At 39.9% G+C, this 25,145-nt stretch overlaps 1 protein-coding gene across 1 annotated transcript in view; it reads right to left on the bottom strand.

The window, feature by feature from the left end:
- LYRM4 (LYR motif containing 4) overlaps positions 1-25,145 on the bottom strand; it is a 134,999-nt gene that overhangs the window by 78,904 nt on the left and 30,950 nt on the right. The window contains exon 2 of the mRNA XM_075554132.1: positions 9,656-9,776. Within this exon, the coding sequence (XP_075410247.1) occupies positions 9,656-9,776 (121 nt within the window). The remainder of the gene's footprint in view (positions 1-9,655; positions 9,777-25,145) is intronic.

Below are 25,145 nucleotides of genomic sequence, written 5' to 3'. Positions count from 1 at the left end.
CTCCTGAGACCCAGTGAAGAAACCTCTTTACAAAATGGGGTCCCTAGGATGTGTCACCTGTCAGAATGGCTTCCTTTTCCAGTTCTGGCCCCACTGCAAATTAGTAGGATCGCTGTTATATCTTGCTATCACTGAGGGTAAAAAGCTTTTACAAAGCGCAGCCTAAGGCTGTTCTTAAAAAGGCCCTGCTGCCAGAGACTGCACAGAGCAAGCACTTCCTACCCATAACCTTATGCACCCCAATCTCACCCACAAAGCCCACCAAGCACACTTCTGTGACGTTGCTGAAGCCCTGCTTTCTTTTTAAGTCGATTCATAAATAGAGAAGGTCAATTACATAACTCACCATTCGTCAAAAGCTAGCATGCACAGGCATGTTTCTGGAATCTAAGAATCATTATCAATTATTTTCAGAGTGAGCCAATGTCAGGGGTGAAAAAGATGTCAGAGAGGGTGGGATGGCCCTCATGACCCTCATTAGCCCCATGGGGCAGATGGTTTGGGAAGAGAGGCTGCTGGTAGGGGTATTTATCAAGCTTTTAATGCATGCCTATCTGTGTAGATAATCTTGGAATACATTACATTATTAGAGCAACAGAAGAACTCGTTGAAGGAAATTCCAATGCCAAACTCAATAAGCAGTTAAATAAAGGTGGTTAACTATAGCAGAGCCATAATAAACAAACCAACAAACAAATAAAAAACTGGGTAATAAGAATATTGGAATCCAAACATTTGAAAGGGGACAAAACACCCTGCATAAATTGTTGATTTAATTCTGCATAGGCGCTATTTTCTAAAAATCATTTTATTGGGGCTTTACAGTTATCACGATCGATACATCCATCCATTGTGTCAAGTGCATTTGTACATATGTTGCCATCATCATTTTCAAAACATTTTCTTTCTACCTGTTCCATTGGTATCACCTCAATTCCCCCGCCCCATGAACCCTTGATAATGTATAAATTATTATTTTTTCATGTCTTACACCCACTGCTGTCTCCCTTCACCCACTTTTCTGTTGTTCGTCCCCCTGGGAGGGGTTATATGATGATCATTGTGATAGGTTTCCCCTTTCTCTCCACACCTTCCCCTTCCCCTCCTTGTATTGCTACTCTCATTATTGGTGCTGAGGGGTTTATCTGTATATGCACTTTTAAATAAATCCAACATTATTTTTTCCCAATAGTTTTACTGAGATAAAATTCACATACCATAAACTTCCATTGTTCACTTGTATTTTAGAAGGGTTGTTATATATCACTACAACCAGTTCCAGTGCACCCTCCCCCTCCCATATTCAACATTTGGTTCCCACTTCCCCTAAATGCTCCCCATCAATCCCTGACAAGCCTTTACATCAGTTATTGTCTCTACACATTTACCCCTTCTGTGCTTCATAAACTGGGAAAGATACCAAATGTTAAAAAAAAAAGAAAGAAAAATAAGAATGAAAACTGCGTGTGTATATATAAATATATATAAAAGACCACACATCTTAAAATAATCCAGAGAGAAAATCTCTGATGAGGCACAACTGAGGAATATTTAAACCTAGAACAAATCCAAAATAAAAACCCAACATTATTTTGGCCCTATACCACAGGGGATTTTTAGTGTTGTTGGATTATTTATGATTGACCAATTAATGAAATGACAACCTTAATTACCAGACTGAGGAAAAGAGATTTTTGATATACAATTTGGCTTTGGTGTTTCATAAAATAAAACTAATACCTTTGTTTTAAGTGAAAACACCACCACACCCACAAATTGAACAGGATAGAGAGCTACTGAGTCACAGTGTTACGATTTGGATTTAGGTGCACCTTGTCCAAATCTTCGACTCTTATCCATCGCTCCTATGAGGTCTTAAAGTGGGGAAAATTTTCAGGGTTTGGGACTGAGAGGTTGAGAGTAATCCTTCTGAGAGTCCGAAGAAAACAACAGATGACTGTGTGTTCAGTTGTGTCAACCCCTTCCAGCATAACAAGAAAGTATGTTGCACATAGGAAATCGTCAGACACTGAGCACAAGTACTCACAGACGCCCTGGGTATGGCGTAGTGTCACAGAAGACACACAGACAGAAACAAAATTAACACAAACAATGGGGAGGCCACCTTTCCTGCTCTTCTTAATACACAGTGGCATTATTCCTTTGTTATCTGGGAAGACCAACTTCTGCCTAGGCAGAACTGGAATCAGCTTTGAAGAGTCTAAAGGAAGAATAAGCCTGGCAGGAAGGCATTGGAAAGTTCTCCCTGGAGGACACTTCAGGGATAATTTGTCAAGAAAAGTAAAATTGGTATTGCAACCTCCAGATCTATCAAGAAATTCTGAGCAAACATTTCTTAAATGAGTTGGATGAACTTTCTCAGAGTGTGGTTTATTTATTTTTCTTGCCTTTTGCTTACTTGAAGACAGGGAGAAAATAAAATTTTTTTACAAGAAACGTTAAATTTGCTTGGTCCCAAAGGATCAAGCTATTTATTCATCAACCCATAGACTGTAAGGCGTTGCCTTTTCATAAGAATTTGAAACGGGCAATTTAGTAAAAAAACAAACAAACCAGACAAATGAAAACATGTCACATCTCCATTAATCTCCAAAGATATAGCCACTCATAAGGTGGCTCCCTTTTCTGAGAAGTGGCTAACAAGGGAGGACGGACCTTGTCATTGTGTGACCTTGTAAGAATTGTGTCAAGATGATCATTCTAAATTCCCTCACCTAAAAAATCAGCATGACTCTTACAAGGCTGCTGTTAAAAACTGAGTGATGCATTCAAAGTGCTAGTACAGTGGTCATTACTGATGACAACCGGAGTCGTCATGGCCATGGCCACATCCATCAGCATCAGCATCGCCATTGTCAATACTAGTGTCTCTTTACAGACCTGGGGTATAAGGCAAGTCAGTAACTTTCCCAGGACCTATAGTAAATTACTATCTGAATGGAAACAGAGAGTAGACCTTCTACCTCTCGCCAGTGAGATCAGTGCTTTCTCCTAAGAGCTGAGGACATCTGCTTTTGTTTTGAGCACTTCAGCAATAAAAATTGTTCAGTGAACAGTTATGGCAGAATAACATGAGAAACATGAGTATGACGATAAGAATCACCGAAGGAAACTCTCCCCAAAGCTTCCTATGAATAGCACTACGATTGTCTTCTTCCTGAGAGTTTGGCGCATGTAAACGTGCAGCTTTTGTTGTAAATGACTGACGCAGCAGGAAAGGACATGTAATCCTGTTTTGTGCCTCAGTCCTGAAGCAATCAACAAATTTAAAGGGCAGGCCAACGTGTGAGAGGCATTCTTTCTAACAAAATTCCAACTATGGGAATATTACTGCCCTGACCCAGGGATTCACTGGCGTTTCTACACAAAGCAGAGAGGGAGGAAATTAGTTTCAGTTCCTGTATGAAGATATCTTTTTGTATCTTCAGAGGAATTACATATTGAACCGATGGCAAAAATGAATGTCATATACAGGCTGTAAGTTGGAATCACCTTAATGGCAGTGAATTTAAAGCTTCTAAGTTATGTGCAGGCTAAGCAATGAAATGAAACAACCCTTCTCAAAGGCCTCCTGTCTTAAACTTGCATGAGGGCTGAGGAGTCTTTCATTCATCCTGAAAGCCTTCAGTTTGCCCAGAGACATAGGGTTTACTTTGGGGGAAATTCTGGTTATTGTCTATAAATTTATATTGACTACCAAAGGGTTTTGCTTGATATCCAAGAAAGCACTTTTTTTTCTCCTTTTCTTCTCACTGATTAATTATTATGATTAAATATTTAGATTGATCCATTGGTCTATTCTTAGCTAACTATCTATTCAGGTATTGAGGAAAGTGGTAGTGTGTACTCCTAAACCTTTACTTCTTTCCGTTCTATTCAATGAGAAAATACAGGACACCGTGAACTGAGGAAGAGCAGGAGTGAATTTCAAAAGAGCCAAAATGAAAAATAGCTTCTGCGGTGTTCTGATTACTTCACGATTCCGGCCCAACTCTTCCTTAAAAGAGTTTATGAAATCACTTCAGAATTATATGACATAGAGTAGGCACTCACTAAACATCTGTGGTGGGAAATGTGAAGTGGAACTGTAAGATATATAGTCTATTTGTCTAGTGGATTGTATTTAATGTAGCTGAGAAGCCAGGGGGCCAGGAGAAACTGGACATAGCAGAAACTGTGTTCATATTAAGGTGAGACTAAGGAAAGGTATTTAATCTCATTAGCTACTATTTTCTTTTCTTTTGAAAAACATTAACAGAAGGCTCTGATTAGAGGTCTGCTCTAGTATTGGTAACATATCTTCTATCAATAAGGAAAAAAATTAATAGTAGAGGTACACAATTAATAATGTAATTTTATGGCTTTACTTATAGTAGAACTGTTAGATCAAGGTAAGTGTTTGCAAATTACAATAGTATTCATAAGAGAAGGCTTCAAAAAGTTTGCAGAAAAATGGAAGTGTAAGATAATGGAACTTTCCTCAAATTTTTCTGAAGCTCTGTTGTGTGTAGCTTACATACATACTCATCTAACATTTAAATTCTGTGGGGTTCAGTACTTGGTGAAATATGGCCAAAGAATACCTAACAGAGGTAATTTATTCCAAAATATATCACTAGCTTCTGCAAATAAACAGAAGAGAGCAGATATTTATGTGCAATGTTGAATTATAAAAATTTAGGCCTAGAAGAAGCTTTAGAATTCAGAGTATAAGCCATTCAGGAAAATAAAAGCTCATAAATTTACTTACTCAAGTTTAAAATGACTTCAGCTTCAATTCTAATGTCTGAAGTATTTCATTTTTCTTTTAAAAAATTTTTCTTAATTAAAGGAAAATTAATGATTACCAATAAATCTTTTTAACATTTTAGAGCCCTTAAGGACAAATTTCCTTAAAACAAAGGGAATTTATTTCATCAAAACAAGTCAAGTAAATTTTAGATCTTCCCTCAACTATCAAAAGGGTTTTTAAATTAAATGAACACTTGTGAGGGGATACAAGTTGTCCTATCAGTTTTTCCCCAAAGGAACTAAAACCATCCTAATTTTTAGCAGGCAGTGTTGAGCAGACAGGCGCCAGCTCTGTCCTCATGGACTGTATTCTTATTTCAGTTAGGGCTAAGTGCACCAAGGAAAACTAAAGCAGGATAAGGGGACAGAGTGACAGAGGAAAAAAGGCTGCTTTAGGTACCATGATTCGGTGAAATCTGGGCCAAGGCCTAAATGATGAGGCAGGCTGTGGAGAATCAGCTCTCTATATTTTTTATACCTGCAGAGGAACTGTATCTTGAACAGACAGGAGAAAAAGGAATGTCAGATGTGAATCTTTTAAACGAATTACATATTCTCATGGCTATGGTCTCTTGAACTTGTACAGGGAGCTGAGGAAATTTTTCATTTATACTGAAAGGTTTCATGTGCTCAAAAGATATAGGTGAGGCTGGGAAGGCCCTTTCCAAGTAGGAAAATAGGACACACCAATGCTCTGAGGTAGAAACAAGCTGGTGTGTTTCAGGAACAACAAACAGTGCACAGTGAGCACCTTTTAGGGTTCTAACACAAGTGTGCTATGAACCCCCTCGAGGGGCTCGACCACGGGAGGCACCTGATATGATTTTCTTTTTAAGAACTGTGTGTGGGGAATAGACTGTAGGGGCAAACAGGGAGACTTCTTTGTTGCAGATATGCAAAGGATCTTAAATGGTTCTCTGATGGGATGAACACGCTTTCAGAATCAGGGCTGCAGAGGAGGGTCTCTCTGGAATAACAAAATGGCTTGTGGTAGGAGAGGGAGAGGGAACCAGACTTCAACTCAATGTGTCAAGACCTAAATACAACATACCAACATGAAACAGGGACCCAATAGAGAGATCTGCGGGGCTGGACCCAATCCCAACAATGTGGATACCCCCCCATATGCACCCCTGGAAGAATTCGCTTCAGAGGATAGCACTGAAGCTACAGCTCAGGGAGAGGGGCATGTCTGATCAGAGCACACAGGAGCAAACAAAGAGGGAAGGAGAGAGAGTGGAACACATCTTGGCCCAGCAAGTCCCGAGGATGATATTCCTGCTCAGAGAAGCCAATGTACAGAGAGGTCCATAGGGCTGGCCACACCCTGAGACATGATGTTCCTCACTGACCCATAGCGCTACAAGAGACAACACTGGAGGCACAGTGTGGGAACATATCAGGGGGGAATGCTAAGGGTGTGCAAGAGAGCAGCGAGGGGAGCAAAGCAACAAAGTCTCCAGGGAACACCAAAAATAGACTTCAGGGCCAGGGTGTGGCACCCCATCAGACTTGACCGGAAAACACTCCTACTGGGTATCAAACAGACCTGGAACTATTTATAGGCTTTTCTTGCTTCTTGTTGTTGTTGTTTTGTTTTGCTCTATCTTGTTTTTGTGCTTATAATTGTCTGCATATCTATCTAGATAAGATAGGTGGGATAAACAATCCAGAGGAGAAAACAATGGACCCACAGTTTTTTTTTTGGGGGGGGGAGACACAGGAGAGGGGGAGATAGGGGAAAGGGAGTGGGTGCTAACAAACCCAGGGACAAGGGAACAAGCGATCTAAAGTCGATGGTGAGGAGGGCGTAGGATGCCTGGTAGGGCTTGACCAATGGCAATGTAACTGAGAGAAATTACTGAAACCCAAATGAAGGCCGAACATGATAATAGGACAAAAGGAAAGTAAAAGGAAATAGAGAGAAGAACTAGGAGGCAAAGGGCATTTATAGAGGACTAAATACAGGTAGTATATTTACATATAAAATATATTTACATATAATGATAGGGAAATAGATCTAAGTACATATATTTATATGTCAAGTAATAAGGTAGCAGATGGACATTGGGCCTCTAAATCAAGTACGCTGTCAATGCAAGAACACTTTGTTCTAATAACCTGGCATTCTATGATGCTCACCTTCCCAACAAGATCGCTGAAGACAAAGCGAGTGCATAAGCAAATGTGGTGAAGAATGCTGGTGGTGCCTGGTATCAAAAGATACAGCGTCTGGGGCCTTAAAGTCTTGAAGATAAACAAGCGGCTATCTAGCTGAGAAGCAACAAAGCCCACATGGAAGAAGCACACTAACCTGTGTGATCATGAGGTGTCAATGGGATCAGGTATCAGGCATCAAAGACCCAGAACAAAAAATCATATCAATGTGAATGAGGGGGAGTAGAGACCCAAACCCCATATGTAGATAATTGGACATCCCCTTACAAAAGGGTCACAAGGAAGAGATGAGTCAGTCATAGTGCAGTATAGTACTGATGAAGCATACAACTTTCCTCTAGTTTTTTAATACACACACCCCTCCCCACTATCATGACCCCAATTCTACCTTACAAACCCTGCTAGGCTCGAGCATGCTCATGGGTACAGATAAGAGCTGGAAACACAAGGAATCCAGGACAGATAAACCCCTTAGGACCAATATTGAGAGTAGTGATACCAGGATGGGAAGGGGAGGGGAGTGGAACCAATCACACTGATCTACCTATAACCCCCTCCCAGGGGGATGGACAACAGAAAATGGGTAAAGGGAGACATGGGTCAGTGTAAGAACTGAAAAATATTAAGAATTTATAAAGTGTCAAGGGTTCACGAGGACGGTAAGGTGAGGAGGGAGGGGGAAAATGAGATGACACCAAGGGCTCAAGTAAAAAGAAAATGATGAAGGTAACCTATGTACAAATGTGCTTGACACAATGGATGGATGTATAGATTGTGATAAGAGCTGTATGAATCCGAATACAAAGATTAAAAAGGAAAAAAATATGCCTGGTAGTTTTACTAGGTTCATGTGGAACTCCTTGGTAAAGAGTAGCCAGCAAATCTTACTCCCGGGCCACCTGGAGAAGTACAGTTATGGGGCCATCCTGAGGGAACTCCCACACAGCAAACTTGTTCAACTGTTTCAAAAGGGCTCCAATGTTTAAGAAGCTTTCCTGCAGACATCTATGGGCAGTGGTTGCTCAGGAGTAGAATTCTCATTACGCACTCTGGGTTCAATTTTAGGCTAATCCTGCTTCCATCTATCTGTCCTTGGAAGCTTATGCGTTGCTATGATGCTGAAGCAGTTTCTAAGGAGCTTCCAGATTAAGAAGGATCAGCGAGAAATGTCTGATGATCTGAAAATCAGCCAGTGAGAACTCGCTAGTCCATGACTGTCCAAACTTGTTGTGCATGGGATGGCCAGTAGCAGCAGCAACTGGAGATAAGGGACATCATCAACTTTCTTTCTGTCTTTCAAAAGGGACGTTTTAGCATTTTGAATGAGAGGTGACAGACACAATTAGACACAACCATGGCACAGAATATGCACAGACTCTCCTTTGTAAGCAGTTTAAATCCTTACCAGCTTTACATTGAACATAAAACCAACCTGCTGCCAAGATTCTTGGCAACTTCTATCCAGGAAGATGCTAGTGAAATGAATTTGTCTGAGTCTATGCAAAATAAAGGTCTTACTTTTCTAAGTTCTAGTGGTAAACGATCCTACAAAATTCAACCACGGCTAAATGGAAAATGCCACTACCTTAGCAATTTTTAAATTGTGGCTTATTTATTTGTCACTATTAGTGTATGCGCATGCACACAGCAGTTTCTTTTTTTTCCACTCTTTTATCGTTTTTTCATGCCTTTAGTCAACATGTCTGAATGTGGCAAAAGTTATTCTACTGCTAGGTAGAACTTAAGGAGGGTTATCAGAATATGAAATGCTATTCTAAGAAGAAATTATTCATTATGGGGGTGGTAACAGGAATTCTTATGTCTGACATAAAATGAAAACTGAAATTTTTAATAGTGCTTTTGTTTTTTTTTTAATCCTGTGCAGTGTCAAGAACAAAGAAGCGTTTGGCGAAAAGCCGTTGTCTGGTGCCATGCCAGCTCTACTGCCACCTTTGGGTGGAGCTAAAGATGCCCTCTTCAAAACATTCGAGCAGTACTTCTGGAAAATACCAGGCTTCACCCCTTTCATTATAAAAAAACTTGCTTCAAGTAAGAGAAAACAACAATGAAACAATAAGTGCACACACAGAGTTTATGGCAGTTAAATAACAGTGATGAAATGGGTGATTTTTCAGGTTGCTGGGAAAACCAACAGGAGGAAATGACTTTAGCCTTTGTCACCGTAATTAATTTTTCAGTAAGACAAGCACATCACACCACCCAGCAAGCCATGCTGCCGCAGATGCTCCATGCCTCCCCATGGGAAAGAGATGGACAAGGACAAGTCAAGGTGATCCCTGGCACTTCTACAAAAACGAAAGCAAAATATATCTTCCACATATCTTTCTGAGGTCAGTCTTAGATTAAGAAAATCGTCCCATTAAAGCTTCACCATACTTAAAGCATCAACCTTTGGTAAGTTATGAGAACTTAGTTCTTGAAAAATGATGCATTCCTAGGCGTTCCGGAGAGTTGGCATTTTCATCTACACCGAATTCAATATTATGAGAGGTTATCTTTCTATGCGTATGAGTAAGAGGAATGGAGTGCTAAGATTCTGTATTGTAAATCACACATACCAAAAGCAGCAATGTTCAATCAATGGGGACACGTCAAAACTTAAGCGTTCTTAATGAATAGCGAGGAAATCAGTGAGCTAGCTTACCTGTCGACGAATTATTTCCAGGTCTCTTTTGGCCTTATTCACCAAGGTTTGAATTTCTACAGGATCTTTGACATTTTTATTTTCCCTGAAGGCATCTCTTATCCTTCTGACAGCATATGTTCTAAATGAATTTGGGGGAGAAAAACATGTCAGCATGTCTGAGGTTTTACTTTTAGGTAAATTTAAAAGCTTTTTCTTAGAATTAACTGTTTAATATTTCCCTGGGGATAATTTGCTTTATTTTTGCTCTTGGAACAGATCTATCTCTTACTGCTCTGACTTGACTAAGCAAGCAGATTTATAAAAATATATGTATTTCAAACAAGCTACACACACATGGCAAGCTACTGCTGAATCTCTCTGCAGAATGCTGACTCTTTAGATTTGGACTTGTCTGGCTTCAATCCGTTAGTGTGGTGATGGAACTTCATATTGTAAAGAGACAAATCAATAATTAAAAGCTTAAATGATGAGTTACCTGTGTGTATATCAAGACAGTGATCTATGTTGGTCTCTGGTCAGCATTCTAATACTTGCCCTAACTTTTGGCAGTCATCTCCTCTCTGTAACATACAAGGCTGTAATCGATATGAGGATTACATAATCACAAGGCATGGGATAATGCCAAAATGCTCCCCCCATCTTGCAAGTGCGTGATGCACATATGTGCACACATGTGCAATACTTTATTCCCCACACATGTTGCCTGCAGTGTAGAGGCTAGTAGCTCGAGAGTAAAGTCTTTGAACTGCACATTGACATCCTTGTCCTAGGTCCTCTGTATGGACGTGGAGAAGACCCTTAATATGAGCCTGTTTCCTCATCTGTCAAACAAGCATCATAACATCATCCATCTGAAAGAGTTGTGAGAATTAAGCTTTACAATGTGCGTGTGGAATCTGGCATAAAGTCAGAAATATGGACACACTAAGTGAAAGCTACTCTTACTATTCTTATTCTTGCAATTAGTATTCCCGGTCCTCGTGGTATTGCATCATCATTCTGCACTCCCAGGATCAGCTGTGTGCAGACAATCAGCCATCACAGACTACTCAAGTGCCACTACCCATATATACAGGAACATCCCGTCTGCCTCAGTTTCTGGGGCCACCATCTGCCTCAGACTGGAATACAGAATTAAGGAGAAGCAACCCAGCTAGGATACTCACACATGGCTTTCCTCAACATCTTTAATGATCGAGGGTTTTGAATTTAGATACCAGCTCAATAATCTCATCATCACTTGCAGAACATTTAACTGTAAAAGAATGATCATAAACCAAAGAAATGACCAACAAGTGAAAGACAAACTCCCTGTCATGAAACCAATTCTGACTCACACAAGACCAGTGGGACAGCTTCGGTGGGTTCTCAAGAGGGAAAGCTTCACGATAGCAGAAAACATAACATTTCTCCTATGGTGCAGCTGGGGGCTTTGAACTGCTGACCTTAACACGTAACCCACTACGTCACCAGGGCTATAGAATTTAGTTTGCCTGAGTATTGGCAGGGATGAATATCATCAATTGGGAAATCTTAAATTAGAAAAAGCTCATTTTGCTTTAAATGCTACTAAATTACAACTTAAAAAACAAACAAGCATCAAGGAACAAAAAATAGTATCATTGTAAATGTGTGAGTGCAGAGTGGAGACTCAAAGCCCATCAGCAGCCAACTGGACACACCCTTACTGAAAGGTTGTGAGGAGGAGATGAGCCAGTCAGGGTGCAGGGTAGCAACGATAAAACATAACTTTCCTCTAGTTCTTAAATGCTTCCTCCCCACCCCTATCACAATCCCAATTATACCTTACAAATCTGGCTAGACCAGAGGATGTGCATTGGTACAGATAGCAATTGGAAACAGGGAATCCAGGACAGATGACTCCTCCAGGACCAGTGGTGAGATTGGCAATGCCTGGAGGGTGGTGGGAATGTGGGATAGAAAGGGGAAACTGATTACAAGAATCTAGGTATAGCCTCCTCCCTGGGGGATGGACAGCACATAAGAGGGCAGAGGGAGACGTCGGACAGTGTAACATATGACAAAATAACAATTTATGAATGATGAAGGGTTCATGAGGTAGTGGGGAGTGGGAAGGGAGGGGGAAAACGAGTAGCTGATATTAAGGGCTCAAGTGGAAGGCAAATGTTTTGAGAATGATGATGGCAACAAATGTACATATGCACTTGACACAATGGATGTATGGATGGATAGTGATAATAATTGTTCGAGCCCCCAATAAAATGATTAAAAAATAATACTCACTTTAGGATATGACAATCTGGAGGGTCTTTGAAGAATTATTTTATTTTATGGATATCCCTTTATTAAGTCTTAAAACAGGGAAGAGACAAACATATGGATGAGGGAGACCATCAATATGTTGCCATGATGATGATTAAGGAGGGACTTTTATTTAAAGCCTCCATGAGTCAACTTGGGCATTTTCAGAGGAGCTTCTGAGTGTCTCATATCAATATTAGGGAATACAGTGACTGTAAATGGAAACTATGTTATATAATGTAACTGAACTGTGCTCCCTCATGGGGTGCACTGTACCAAAAAACTCTATCAAACAGATTTCCCTCATGTGTGGCTTCTAATCTAACAAGATTTTTGGTAGCCGGGTAGCAATTTCTAATGTATTTCCTTGCACAATATAATGACTACTTATATAACTGTTCTTCCTCATGCCAAATACCTATCCAAAGGTTTCATTTTTAACCACAGCGATGGGAAAAGGGAGGGGACAAAATAAATACTTTATTGCAAATGCAGAATTGATTTTATAATATGAATTTGTGCTTAGGGAATCATACACTGCTTTAATTCGTCATTCAGGATGCTGCATGGACAATAATAGTCATTGTTAGATGGACCTTGGACCTCTTCTTAAATCTTATCTCAGTACAAGAACCATTTGGTCGACTAATGTGGCAATGAATGATATTCATCTTCCAGGCTCAATCACTGAAGACAGAATGGGTACATAAGCAAATGTGGTGAAGAAAGCTGATGGTGCCCAGCTATTACAAGATATAGTATATAGGGTCTTAAAGACCTGAAGATAAACAAGCGACCATCTAGCAGAGAAGCAACATGCCCACATGGAAGAAGCGTACCAGCCTGTGTGAGCATGAGGTGTCAACGGGACTAAATATCAGAAGTTGAAAAACGCAATCAAATTGAAGTGAAGGAGCATGGACAAAGTGGAGACCCCAAACCCACCTGTAAGATAATTAGTCCCTCAGAGAAGGGCCACACAGAAGGGATGATATATCCAGGGTGAAGTAAAGCACTGATGAAACATAAACTATCCTCTAGTTCAATGGTTCTCAGCCTTCCTAATGCTGCAATCTTTTAATACAGTTCCTCATGGTGTAGTGACTGCCAACCATAAAATTATTTTCATTGCTGCTTCATAGTTGTAATTTTGCTACTGTTAAGAATCGTAATGTAAATATCTGATATGCTGGATGCATTTTCATTATTAAAAATTGAACATAATTAAAGCATAGGGATGAATCACAAAACAATATGTAATTATATATTGTGAAATATTTATTTCTAATTATAAATAAATGAAATTTTGTGGGTAGTTGTATGTGGGCATATCTGTATGTGGGTGGACCTGCCTGGAGATGGATAGAGGAAATTATGTGTTTTCCAATGGTCTTAGGTGACCCCTGTGAAAGGGTCGTTCGATCCCCAAAAGAGGTCTAGTTCTACCATTTCTTGGCCTTTTGGGTAAGATCAAGTGTAGTATCCTCTAGTTCTTTAATATTTCCTCTTCTCATTATTATGGTCCCAGTTTTACATCATTAAACTGGTTATACCTTCATATATTCATTTGTATAATGAAAATCATTCCATGCATGAAATCCAAGATAGATAAACCCACCAGAAATATTGGGAGCAATGATTTCCTGAGGACAGGAAGGGGGAGGAGGGGCAACTGATAGCAAAGATGACTGCATAACTCCCCTTGAGGGGAATGAATAACAGAACTGTAGGTGAATGGTGACATGGATGTTGTACAATATGACCAAATATATACACACATACATATACACATATTATAACTATTTGTATATAATATATATATAAAGGGTTCCTGGGGTGTAGGGTGGGGGAGGAAAGAGACAAAGGGGTCCTGATATAAAAAGGTTCAAGAAGAAATCAAATGTTTTTAAATTGATGTTGGGAGAAATTTTACAATTATGCTTGATCTAACTGAATTATGGATAGTTATAATATCTGTAGGGACTCCCAATAAAATGATTTTTTTAAAGTCATTGCTAAACTTAATATTTCTAAAAGTTAGCAACTAGCATAGATTAGTGATGAGAAAGCAAGTCCTGCTTGGCTTGTGAAGACCCGAGGTCCTCCAGAAGTTAGGGACATTAGAAAACAGCTCAAATTCATTAGTTGATATCCCCAGTTCTACGTATTCTATGTATAATAGTCTTTGTTTCCCCGAATCTCCTGTCAGTATTTGCAAGAAATAACAACAACAACGACGCTTTAGATCTTGCAATTGTGTACAAGATCACATCACATCTTGTAAATGTGTCTTAAATTATCAAGGGTTGTGAATGCAAATTTTGGATGCACTTTTGAACTGAACGATGCAGTGACTCCCCATTCCTTTATTTCTTGCTCCTAAAAGAAGGCATTTTCCTCTGTTCTAAGAGAAGACATTTCAGTAGCCTGAGAATCATCAAGCTAACTAGTATGATGAACAGTTTTTCAGTTGTATAAAAGTAAGAAAGTAGTGCTGCAATAGTTGCAGTTGATACATGCGTGCATGAGTTTACATAAAATGCACATATCTCTGTGGACACTAGATGGTTGTGGATAATACACTTGTATTAACAGTAATACACTTTCTTCAAAATAAGGACACTCTCTGTTCCATAGGAAAATGATTTTGAGGTCAAGGTTAATATTAAAAAGTTTTTGAAATCTTTTTATTGGGAACTAATACAGATATATCATTCCGTAGTTCAATCGCCTCCTGCATTATTGAACAATTGCTACCACAAGGGTTAATATTAAATTTTAAGCAGAACACAAGTGGAAATCTTCCTGAATCATTAAATGTTACAAGTTTACTGGAATTCCACACTACATAAAACAATAGTTTTTAGATGGTTCAATATTGGAAGACATCAAAGATAAGCTAAGAGGGAAGACTGTCAACTTTGTTGAGTGAAGAAACTGTGGCAAAAATCTAGAAACGGGTAGATGAAGATCATAGAATTACTACTAATGCAATAGGTACTAGAGTTGGGATCCAACTTAATCTGACATTTTCAATTTTAAGCAAATATCTTAGGCTCAACACACTTTTGGCTTGATGGGTAACAAAAGTCTTGTGCAAAGATCAGCTAATTTAAAGATCTGATATGTCTTTTAAGCAAGATTGACACTATTAAGTGATCATGAATTTTATGGAATGAATGATAACCAGAACAAGTCTTGGATTTACCAATATGCCCAGGGTCCATATCAACGAGAGCAGGGTCTAATCCTAACAGGGGCTTCCAAAAGACTCAATTGCTTTAGTGAAATTCCAAGCAGAGGTCAGCTCAGATGTTTATAGACACAGTGGCTGGCTTCCCAAGGAGACATCTTGATAGATTTCTTTCAAGGACACATGGTGATCATGGAGGCTTATTAGGGTGAAGCTTTAAAACGGAAAACTGCATTGGTGAGAAAAAGGCTAGGAAAGTCGCACCCATGATGACAATTCTCCTGCTCGTTCTTGGAGGGCAGTAAGGGCTGACCTATGAGACTTGCTCTGCGAAGCCTTAACCCACCTACCCTACAACACTAATTTTGTCCTTCAGTCTTCTTTAAGTTCTTTTATTACAACTACATTGTGTAGACATGATCTTAAATGAGTTCACTTGATAGAAAAGGAAGAAGAAAAAAAACCAAATGCTACAATACTAGAGTATAATTATGCACATAGCTAAAAGAAGTTAAAATTGGCACCGAATCACAATACAATACAGGACAAGTTAGAAAATTAAATCTAAGAATGGGAAAGTGAAATAAGTTGGTAAATGTATAAGAAAAAAAAGAATTAACCAGAGTAGGGTGAAGATGTAAAACACATGAATGAGTGTGAACACATGGAACTGAGTTATAATGGAAGAGAACGTCTCAGAAGTGATTATTAAAAAAAAAAATAGAAAAGACTCATTGAGATTTAACAACCAGAGGATAACACCAAGATATTTTGTTATAAAGCATCTCAAATCCAAGGGCAGAGCAGAACTTTAAGTAGATAACCTTAAATGGACTATAGATAAGTACATCCTTAGATTTCAGGACAAATTCATTTCTTTATAGAAATCCTCAGCTTTTTATGATCAAAATTCTCAAACAAAAGTGCTGCTTTCATGATAGTGGGACAAGAGGAAAGTAAAAGGAAATAGAGGAAAGAGCTAGGAGACAAAGGGCATTTATAGAGGCCTAAATAAAGGTATGTACGTATGTAAATATGTTTATCTATGAGGATAGGGAAATAGATCTATGTGTACATATTTATAGACTTGGTATTAAGAGAGCAGATGGACATTGGGCCTCCACTCAAGTACTCCCTCAATGCAAGAATACTTTGATCTATTAAACTGGCATTCGATGATGCTCACCTTCCTGACATGATCACTGAAGAAAAAGTTAGTGCATAAGCAAATGTGGTGAAGAAAGTTGATGGAGGCCAACTATCAAAAGATATAGCATCTAGGGTCTTAAAAACTTGAAGGTAAATAAGCGGCCATCTAGCTCAGAAGCAACAAAGCCCACATGGAAAAAGCACACCAGCCTGTGTGATCACGAGGTGCCGAAGGGATCAGTTATCAAGCATCAAAGAACAAAGAATCATATCATTGTGTGCTCACCTCTCCAATACGATCTCTGAAGACAAATGGGTACATAAGCAAATATGGTGAAGAAAGCTGATGGTGCTTGCGTATCAAAAGATATAGTGTCTGGGGTCTTAAAGGCAAACAAGAGGCCATCTAGCTCAGAAGCAACAAAGCCCACATGGAAGAAGCACACAAGCCTGTGTGATCACAGAGTGTCGAAGGGATCAGGTATCAGGCATCAAAGAACAAAGAACAAAAAATCATATCATTGTGAATGAGGGGGAGTGTGGAGTGGAGACCCAAAACTCATCTGTAGGCAACTGGATGAGGAGACAAGTCAATCTGGGTTCAGTGTAGCAACAATGAAACATACAACTTTTCTCTAGTTCTTAAATGCTTCCTCCCCCCACTATAATGATCCCAATTCTACCTTACAAATCTGGCTAGACCAGATGTACACTGATACAGATAGGAACTGGAAACACAGGGAATCCAGGACAGATGATCCCTTTAGGACCAGTGGTGAGAGTGGTGATACTTGGAGGGTGGAGTGAAGGTGGGGTGGAAAGGGGGAACCGATTACAGGGATCTACATATAACCTCCTCCATGGAGGACAGACAACAAAAGTGGGTGAAGAGAGACATCGGACAGTCTAAGATATGACAAAATAATAATTTATAAATTATCAAGGGTTCATGATGGAGGCGGGTGTGGGGAGGGAGGGAGAAAATTGAGGAACTGATGCCAAGGGCTTAAGTGGAGAGCAAATGTTTTGAGAATGATGAGGGCAACGAATGTACAAATGTGCTCTGTACAATTGACATATACATGGATTGTGATAAGAGTTGTTGTATGAGCCCCCAATAAAATGATTTTAAAAAAAAGAAAAGGGCTGCTTTTTCACAAACATGTGGACTGCTATTTTGCATGCCCAGAAAGACAAGATAAGATGGATCAGGTACCATGTGCTGGGTAGCTGATATGTATCATCCCATTAAATTCCCACAAACTATGAGGCTCAGAGGCTAAAATTTAGGCCGGGATCATATGAATGAGTAGCTGAGCTGGATTCTGAATTCAGCTAACTTCATAGTTTATGATTTTCTACCCTAATCCATTCCTCCTCCAAGAGTCTGTAAACTCTTGCTATGTAATCTTTGATAAGTCTCCGAATAAGTCAAGTTTTTATTCATTTGAGAAAGCACTTTCAAATTGTGTCGGATATCACAAAGTTCAAAAGATCATCTGATCTTTCAACACTCCTTCAAGTCTTATTGTGGAACAAAAGTCCCAAGCATGCTGTTAAGACAATGGGCTGAGACCATAAAAGAAAAATGGACTACAGTAAGAACAACAGTAAGAATCAACAAAGAGAACAAGTGAAACAATGGCATCAAATGGTTGCCATTGTTTAAAAAGGAGAGTATGATCAAATGAGAAGAGTTGTAGAGTGCAGAAGGGAAATTACTATTAGAAAATCTAATTGGGAGACCAAAGTTTAAAAAATTTTGTGTAACTGTGAATAAAGTTTACTAGATAAAATTGTGATGATATTGCAGGACCAAGTAGAAGAGTCAGATGATGGCATTTCACAACAACAACAACAACATCATATACTCTGTATGTTCTTAAGATGATCTCGAAATTTAAGTGGGATACATTCAAGGTCATATTTTGGCTCTAAAATTTTTTTTCAGCTTCAACCTGAACTGAGCACATGAACAACTGATGGTCTGTTCCAGTCAGCCCCTGGTCTCGTTTTAGCTATTGATATTGAGGTTCTCATGATCTCTTCCCACAGATGTAGTCAATTTGATTTGTGGGTGTTCCATCTGGAAGTCCACGTGTACAATTTCCATTTGGGTTGTTGAACAAAGGTATTAGCGACCAAGTCATTGGTCTAGCAAAATTCTATCATGCTCTCTCCAGCTTTGTTTCTATCACTGAGGCCATATTTTCCAGCTTCCTGTTTATTTTCCACGATTGCATTCCCATCACTGATGATTATCAATGCATCTTGATTTCAGGTTTGATCGATCAGAGATTGGTAAAATCCTTCAGTTTCTTCTGGTGGTGAAGCAGCGAGGCAGTGAAGGAGAGAACAGTCCTCAAGGAAATCAACCGACACCATAGCTGCGACAATGGATTCAAGTAGAGGAAAATTGTGAGGGTAGTGCAGGGCTGGGCAGGATTTCCCTCTGATGTGCATAAGGTTGCTATGGATCAGAACCGACTCAATTGTACCTCAAAGCAACAGGTGAAGTTGCCCAGGATTTCATCTTGCTTGGAGCCATTTCAATGTTCACGGCAGAAGTAGTCAAGGGGTCAAAGGACGCATTGCATTGGGTATATTCGCTGCACAAGAGCTCTTTAAGGTGTTGAAAAGCTAAGATCTTACTTTGAGGACTAAGGTGTACCTGACCCAAGCCATGGCAGTTTCCATTGCTTCTCATGTACGTGAAAGTTGGACAATGAAAAAAGAGGATTGAAGAGGAGCTAATGCTCTCGAAGCATGGTGTTATCGAAGAATAGTCAACGTACTACAGACTGCCAAAAGAAAAACAAATCTATCTTGAAAGAAATGCAACCAGAATGCTCTTTTGAAGGCAAGGCTAGTGAGACTTTGTCTCCTGTAATTTGGACGTGTTATTAGGAGAGACCAGTCCCTAGAGAAGGACATCATATGCAGTGAGGAAGAGGGAAGCAAAAATGAAAAAGAAGTGACACCATGGCTTCAACAATGGGCTCACACCTAACAAGTGTGAGGATGGCGCAGAACTGGACAGGTTTGCTTTGTTGTACATAGGGTCGTGTAAGTCAAAACCGACTCCTTGGCAACTAACAACAACAAAATACACTACTTAAAATTTCCAAGTAGCTCCCCTAGTGGTGCTGTGTGGGTTATAGGTTGGGCTGCTAACTGCATTGTCAGCAGTTCACCTCCACCAGCGGCTCAGCAGGGAAAGAGAAAGTTGTCTGCTTCTGTTAAGATTTCACTCCTGGAAACCCAAAGGACAATTCTACTCTGTTCTGTAAGGTTGCTGTGAGTTGGAGTCGACACCATGGCAGTGGTTTGGTTTTTGGTAGTGCTTTCCTTTACCTCAAGAATGAGGGTCAAGTCCAGTAGCATGAGGGTAGGGAAGAGTCTCAAGTTCGGGTTCATGTCTCTCATTTCTCCATATCCATCTAGCACCACGATCAGCAAGAACTACAAATTCAAGTCATATGGAGTGATGTACAAGTTTTAATTTTTCTCTCCTTCACTGTTAGTTTGGTATCATGGAATCATTAGTGGCCCATGTCACAGAGCAGAGTTGCACCATACTGTTGTCTTGGCTATAATCTTTATGCGATCGGAATGCTAGCTCTTTCTCCTATGGAGCCACGGGTGGGTCTACAATGTCAACTTTTTCGATTCAGTTGAGCACTTAATCATTTGTGCCACCAGGGATGCACACATAGAGCAGGATTTTTTGGCTAGCACCCTTTCTGTGTTGGAAGACTCAATCCATTTACAAACATGTGTGGCAAAAGTTTGCCCTACTATCTAAATGAAACCCAAACCAAACCTACTGCCATCGAGTCAATTCTGACTCAGAATAAGTCTAGATAAAGGCTCATCTTGCGGTCAGCAGTCTATCCAACATTGCCACCAGGGGACCTGTGGCAGTTACATCATCTCCTGTCAACTTGCGAAGGGGGGGAGTCTGCCCTGACAATCAGGTTGCAGCTTGATGACCACGTTTGGAGGGGACACAGATATAAATAGCTGACTAGAGGCCAGACACACACGCTACTCTCTGCTTCGTCTTCCTGCTGAGAAGCCACATGGGGCTACATTGATGCAGCCAGAGCCCTGGAACTGGAGGATCCACGTGGAGACTCACACCAGGGCTGAGATGTTTCCATCACCACTGGATCCACCGACTTTTCACCGACTAGCCTGTGACCTTCCTGCATTCAGCATCATTGCATGGCTGTGTGAGTCTAAAGGGGAATTTATGAACTAGTATTGACATATAGGGTCGTATCAGACTTATGGACTTGATCTGGATTGAGCTGGGATGTTTTCTTAATATACAATTGTTCTTTGATATAAAGTTCTCTCGTACATATGAGTGTTGTTCTAATAACCTGATATTCTGTGATGCTCACCTCCCTACCAAAATTACTGTAGACAAAATGGTGAAAAAAGTTGATGATGCTTGGTTATTAAAAGATATAGTGTCGGCGGTCTTAAAGCCTTGAAATAAACAAGTGGCCATCTAGCTGGGACGCAACAAAGCTCACATGGAAGAAGCACACCAGCCTGTGTGACCATGAGGTGTCAAAGGGATCAGGGGTTAGGCATCAAAGACTCAAAACAAACAATCACATCGATGTGAACAAGGTGGGCCAGATTGGAGGCCCAAAGCCCATCTGTAGAAAAGTAGACATCCCCTCACAGGAGGGTCACAAGGAAGGGACGAGACAGCCAGGGTGCAGAATAGTACCGACCAAACATACAACATTCCTCTCCCCCGACCTCAATATCATGACCCAGTTCTACCTTACAAATCCAGCTAGATCAGAGCATGTACACTAGTACAGATAAGAGATCTTGACTCGTGGTATCCAGGACAGCTAAACCCCTCAGGTACAGTAATGGGAGTAGTGGTACCATGAGGGTAGGGGGAAGGTGGGAGGAGAAAGGGGTAACTGATCATAATGACCCTGTGACGAACAGAAATATGGGTGAAGGGAGACAGCAGACATTGTAAGATATGCAAATAATAATAATTTGCAATTTACCAAGGGTTCATGCGAATGGAAGAGGGAGGGGAAAAAAAAGAAGAGCTGATACCAAGTGCTCAAGTCGAAAGAAAATGTTTTGGAAAGGATGATGGCAACATCTGTACAAAGGTACTTGATACAATGGATTTATAGATTGTTATAGGAGTTGTAAGAGCCCCCCAATAAAATTATCTATTAATTTTTTTTAAAAGGACAACAAAGGATGAAAGTTGGATCTTTATTCCCTCTACCCTGGAACACTGCATTCAATGGACTTTTCTTTGCCAATTTGGGATTTTGGACTCTAAATTGTATATGCAAATGTATGTACATTTGGACTCTATAAATTGTATATGAACACATTAATCACATGCTTGATTTGCTGACAAAATCTCAGCCCTTTCATTGTTACGACAGCTTTAGTGTTTCACAAAGAATAGGTATCTCTACATTCTTTTGGAGGCTACAATTTTATGAATGGAAGAATAATTGCCAGTAACTTCTGCATCTTCTGGGATGGCAGGTAGTGTGTGGTATGATACACAATACTGTGCACTGTAATGCAGAGAGTTATTTTGATCTAAGTGCCACACTGCCTTGAAACAAAGTTTATTTGTTTGGCTATTTATAACACAAACAAATCTTGCACTGTGCTCTTTTTCCAAGTAGGTAAAAATATTTCCATGCATTACATAATTGTTTCCTGAAAATGCCTGTGGATCATCTGATTAGTATTTGGGTATTAATATCTTATTTTAAACAATATGAAGATTCCAAGAGGAAATAAAATCGAGCAGATATTTGCATTTACAAAATCTGTAATTATTTAGCATGCCACTTTTCGTGTTAATATTGAATAAATAACATTAGAAACAGATGACATGTATCTGCCAAAAAAGTTATGTGGTGGGTCAAACAAATAGCAGTCTCAAAATAAACTGTGATGACAATATAAGCTTAACTCTTTATTCTGCCCTAGGGTGAGAGAAAAAGAGTATTAACGTGTGAGGACACCACCCCTTCTCTACAGGACAACATGGCAGAAGGATCCCGACCAAGGGTCCACCACACAATTTTCCTAGAGTCCCCTGACAAAGTGTCTGCTGGATGAAACAGCCCAGCTTTTGAAATTCTCCTGGGATATAGAAGATTCCCAAAGGGAATTATACTTGTGGGACACTTAAGAACCAGCTTTATTTAGAAGATACAGAAAGGATGGCTACTGAGTGTACTGGAGGGGCTAGTATACTTAGAGAAACTTAAAGGTGGGGGAGAGGAATTCACTGCATTGCTAATAAAACCTTTCACTGCCTATCAGTCATGTTTTCCTGTCTCACTGTGAGCTTCTCCTAACTGCAGAGTTTGGATCACATTAGCTCTTTGGATGTTGCCCACAGTTGGGCAGCTATGAGGTCTGAACAGGAGAAGTAGGAAGGAACTTACTAACCACCGCTTAGATTTTGTTGCTAACGACCTCAGGAATAAGAAATCTGCAACAACACTTTCATTTTGAGGTGCAGGAACCCTTTATTACCTAACCTAAAATGCAAGGCCGATTTTTTATGGCCACAGAAAGTATTTGGCCTGCAATAGTATTTATATTTCCCTGAGCTAAGAAGCCCTGTCTAGAATCAACAATACATTCATAGTGAGTACCTAGCAATTACTTTAAATATAGGGCAGACTGGCTTTAATGGCTTCTTTCTTTAGTTATCTGCTAAAACTTTAAGATTGTCCAACTTGAATTAAAAAACCATTGGAGAGAAATTATCTTTAGCAAAATAATTAAAAGAGCTATCATCAATGGTTTAATAAACAATAGGAGCCCTGTCCGCCTAGCTTGTGTTGAATACGTGGCTAGGGCTAAGCAGGGAAACTCCACGTGCATTCTCTTGAGAAATAGCTGGCCAGAGGATTTAGTAAGGTGTCTTACCTAGGTAGCAAATGGCAGGCAGAAAAAGGAGTGACTTAGCTGATTCAGGTTAGGATCCTTGGTGGGAAAGTACGTTACTTGTTGGGCTCCTATCCACAAGGCCAGAGTTCAAATTCACCAGTCACTCCTTGGGAGAAAGGAGAGGCTTTCTGCTCCTCCAAAGATTTATAGCTTCAGAAGCCCAAAGTGCCAGTTCTATTCTGTCCTACAGGCTTGTTATGATTTGGAATCAACTCAATGGAAGTAGGTTTGGCTTGGTTTGTTTCTGTTTGGCTAGCCAAAAAATTTAGTCTTAGAAACTCTATGAGGCAGTTCTAATTTTTCCTATATGTCACTGTGAATCAGAGTCAATTTGAAGGCAGCGGTCTTAGGGGTTATCTAATTGCTCTGTGGTGCTGTCATTAAGAAACAGGTGGAAAAACAGATAGGGCATGTGGAACAGGATTTCCCAAAAGTGTGTTACTGGAAAATGCTAGTTCGGAAATGGAGGGAGAAAGGAACCAGCAAGGTGTCATCTTTGAGGGAATCACAAAAAACACCCTTTTAGGATGCCTGGAGACCCTAAATGAGACAGAGTTAGAACTTCTGCCCCTAGCAATAGCTACCGCATGTTGGGAAATGCTGATCTGGACAAAACTACTATCCATGAGGCACCTTTAAGGTACAGTGCCTAGAGGACAATTGGGCCTTAGTGAACCTGCAAGGGAATCCCAGATCCACTGGCAATCGTTTCTAGTTGCAAGTTCTGCTCATCCACAGCATCCTCAGACCAACTTCAAACTCTGTACTCCAAAATAGCTAACTCAGATTTTGGTACTCATTATATGAGGGAAGTTTCAAAGATGGTGGAGGAAGGGTATTAAAAGAGAAAAACAAATTCCCATAACTTTTTGAAGCTATTTTGTGTATCTGGCTTTACATTCAACTCCGGCAGCACCTGTGGAAGTAGCAACTCCACTGCTTACTGCTAAGATCTTCATTGCACCTGCAACATACAGACTCTGACCTACTCAAATATACGAACTCCATAGATGAGGCCGAAGCCAGTTCATGGCAGCCTAAGAGATTGCTTAGAACTGGCAGGCAGTTTTAGAAGATGTTTACCTGAAGATGGAAGTCCATTCTTACCTAAGTCACCATGCTGGGGCTTTGTAGCTTGTGCCTTCCTCAACTGGCCTCCTTCTTTCACTTTGCTTAAAAATTCTAATTTCAAACCACCTTTCTCAATAGCCTGTGCCATATATTCTGTTACAATGAAAATAAAGATATGACTAAATTTAGCATTCTGAAGTGTTAGTTTGGGTCACGGTTTCAGCATGATTTACAGATATTTATGTACTTTTTATCTACTCTCAGTAAAGCTCATAACCTTTATGACATGCATGCCATATGCTTATTACTCAGTCTCTGACTCACTATTTCACTCGTACATCCATTCATCCACTTAGGTCCCAGACACTATGTTAGGACTCAGGAATCAAATGGGCAAGTCTTTCAAAAGATCCTGCTGTTGGATCCCTAATGCTCACATAACATGGTGTTTTCACATGAGGATATGTGGAGTGCTCTGAGGAGAAAGAGGAAGAGAGGTTTTCAGTCTGGGTTTGGGATATCTTTCTCGGAAGGTTGGTATATCTGAAAGATGAACAGAATTTCATCATAGAGAGAGGAAGTCAAACAGGAAAGAGGTCACTAATGAATTGTGAACCTCATGCTTCTATGTGAAAGAACAAAAAAAAGAGTTTCAGAGAAAGGAGAGTTATTGAAGAAAGACACTTTACCTTTTATTTATTTTAATCATCTTATTAGGGGCTCATACAACTCTTATCACAATCCATACACACATCAATTGTGCAAAGCACATCTGTACCTTCATTGCCCTCATCATTCTCAAGGCATTTG

This window comes from Tenrec ecaudatus, chromosome 7, assembly GCF_050624435.1.
Source record: "Tenrec ecaudatus isolate mTenEca1 chromosome 7, mTenEca1.hap1, whole genome shotgun sequence".
In the NCBI taxonomy this organism is placed as follows: Eukaryota; Metazoa; Chordata; class Mammalia; order Afrosoricida; family Tenrecidae; genus Tenrec; species Tenrec ecaudatus.
Note: the sequence above shows the minus strand (reverse complement) of the source record. Positions and strands in the feature narration are given on the sequence as shown.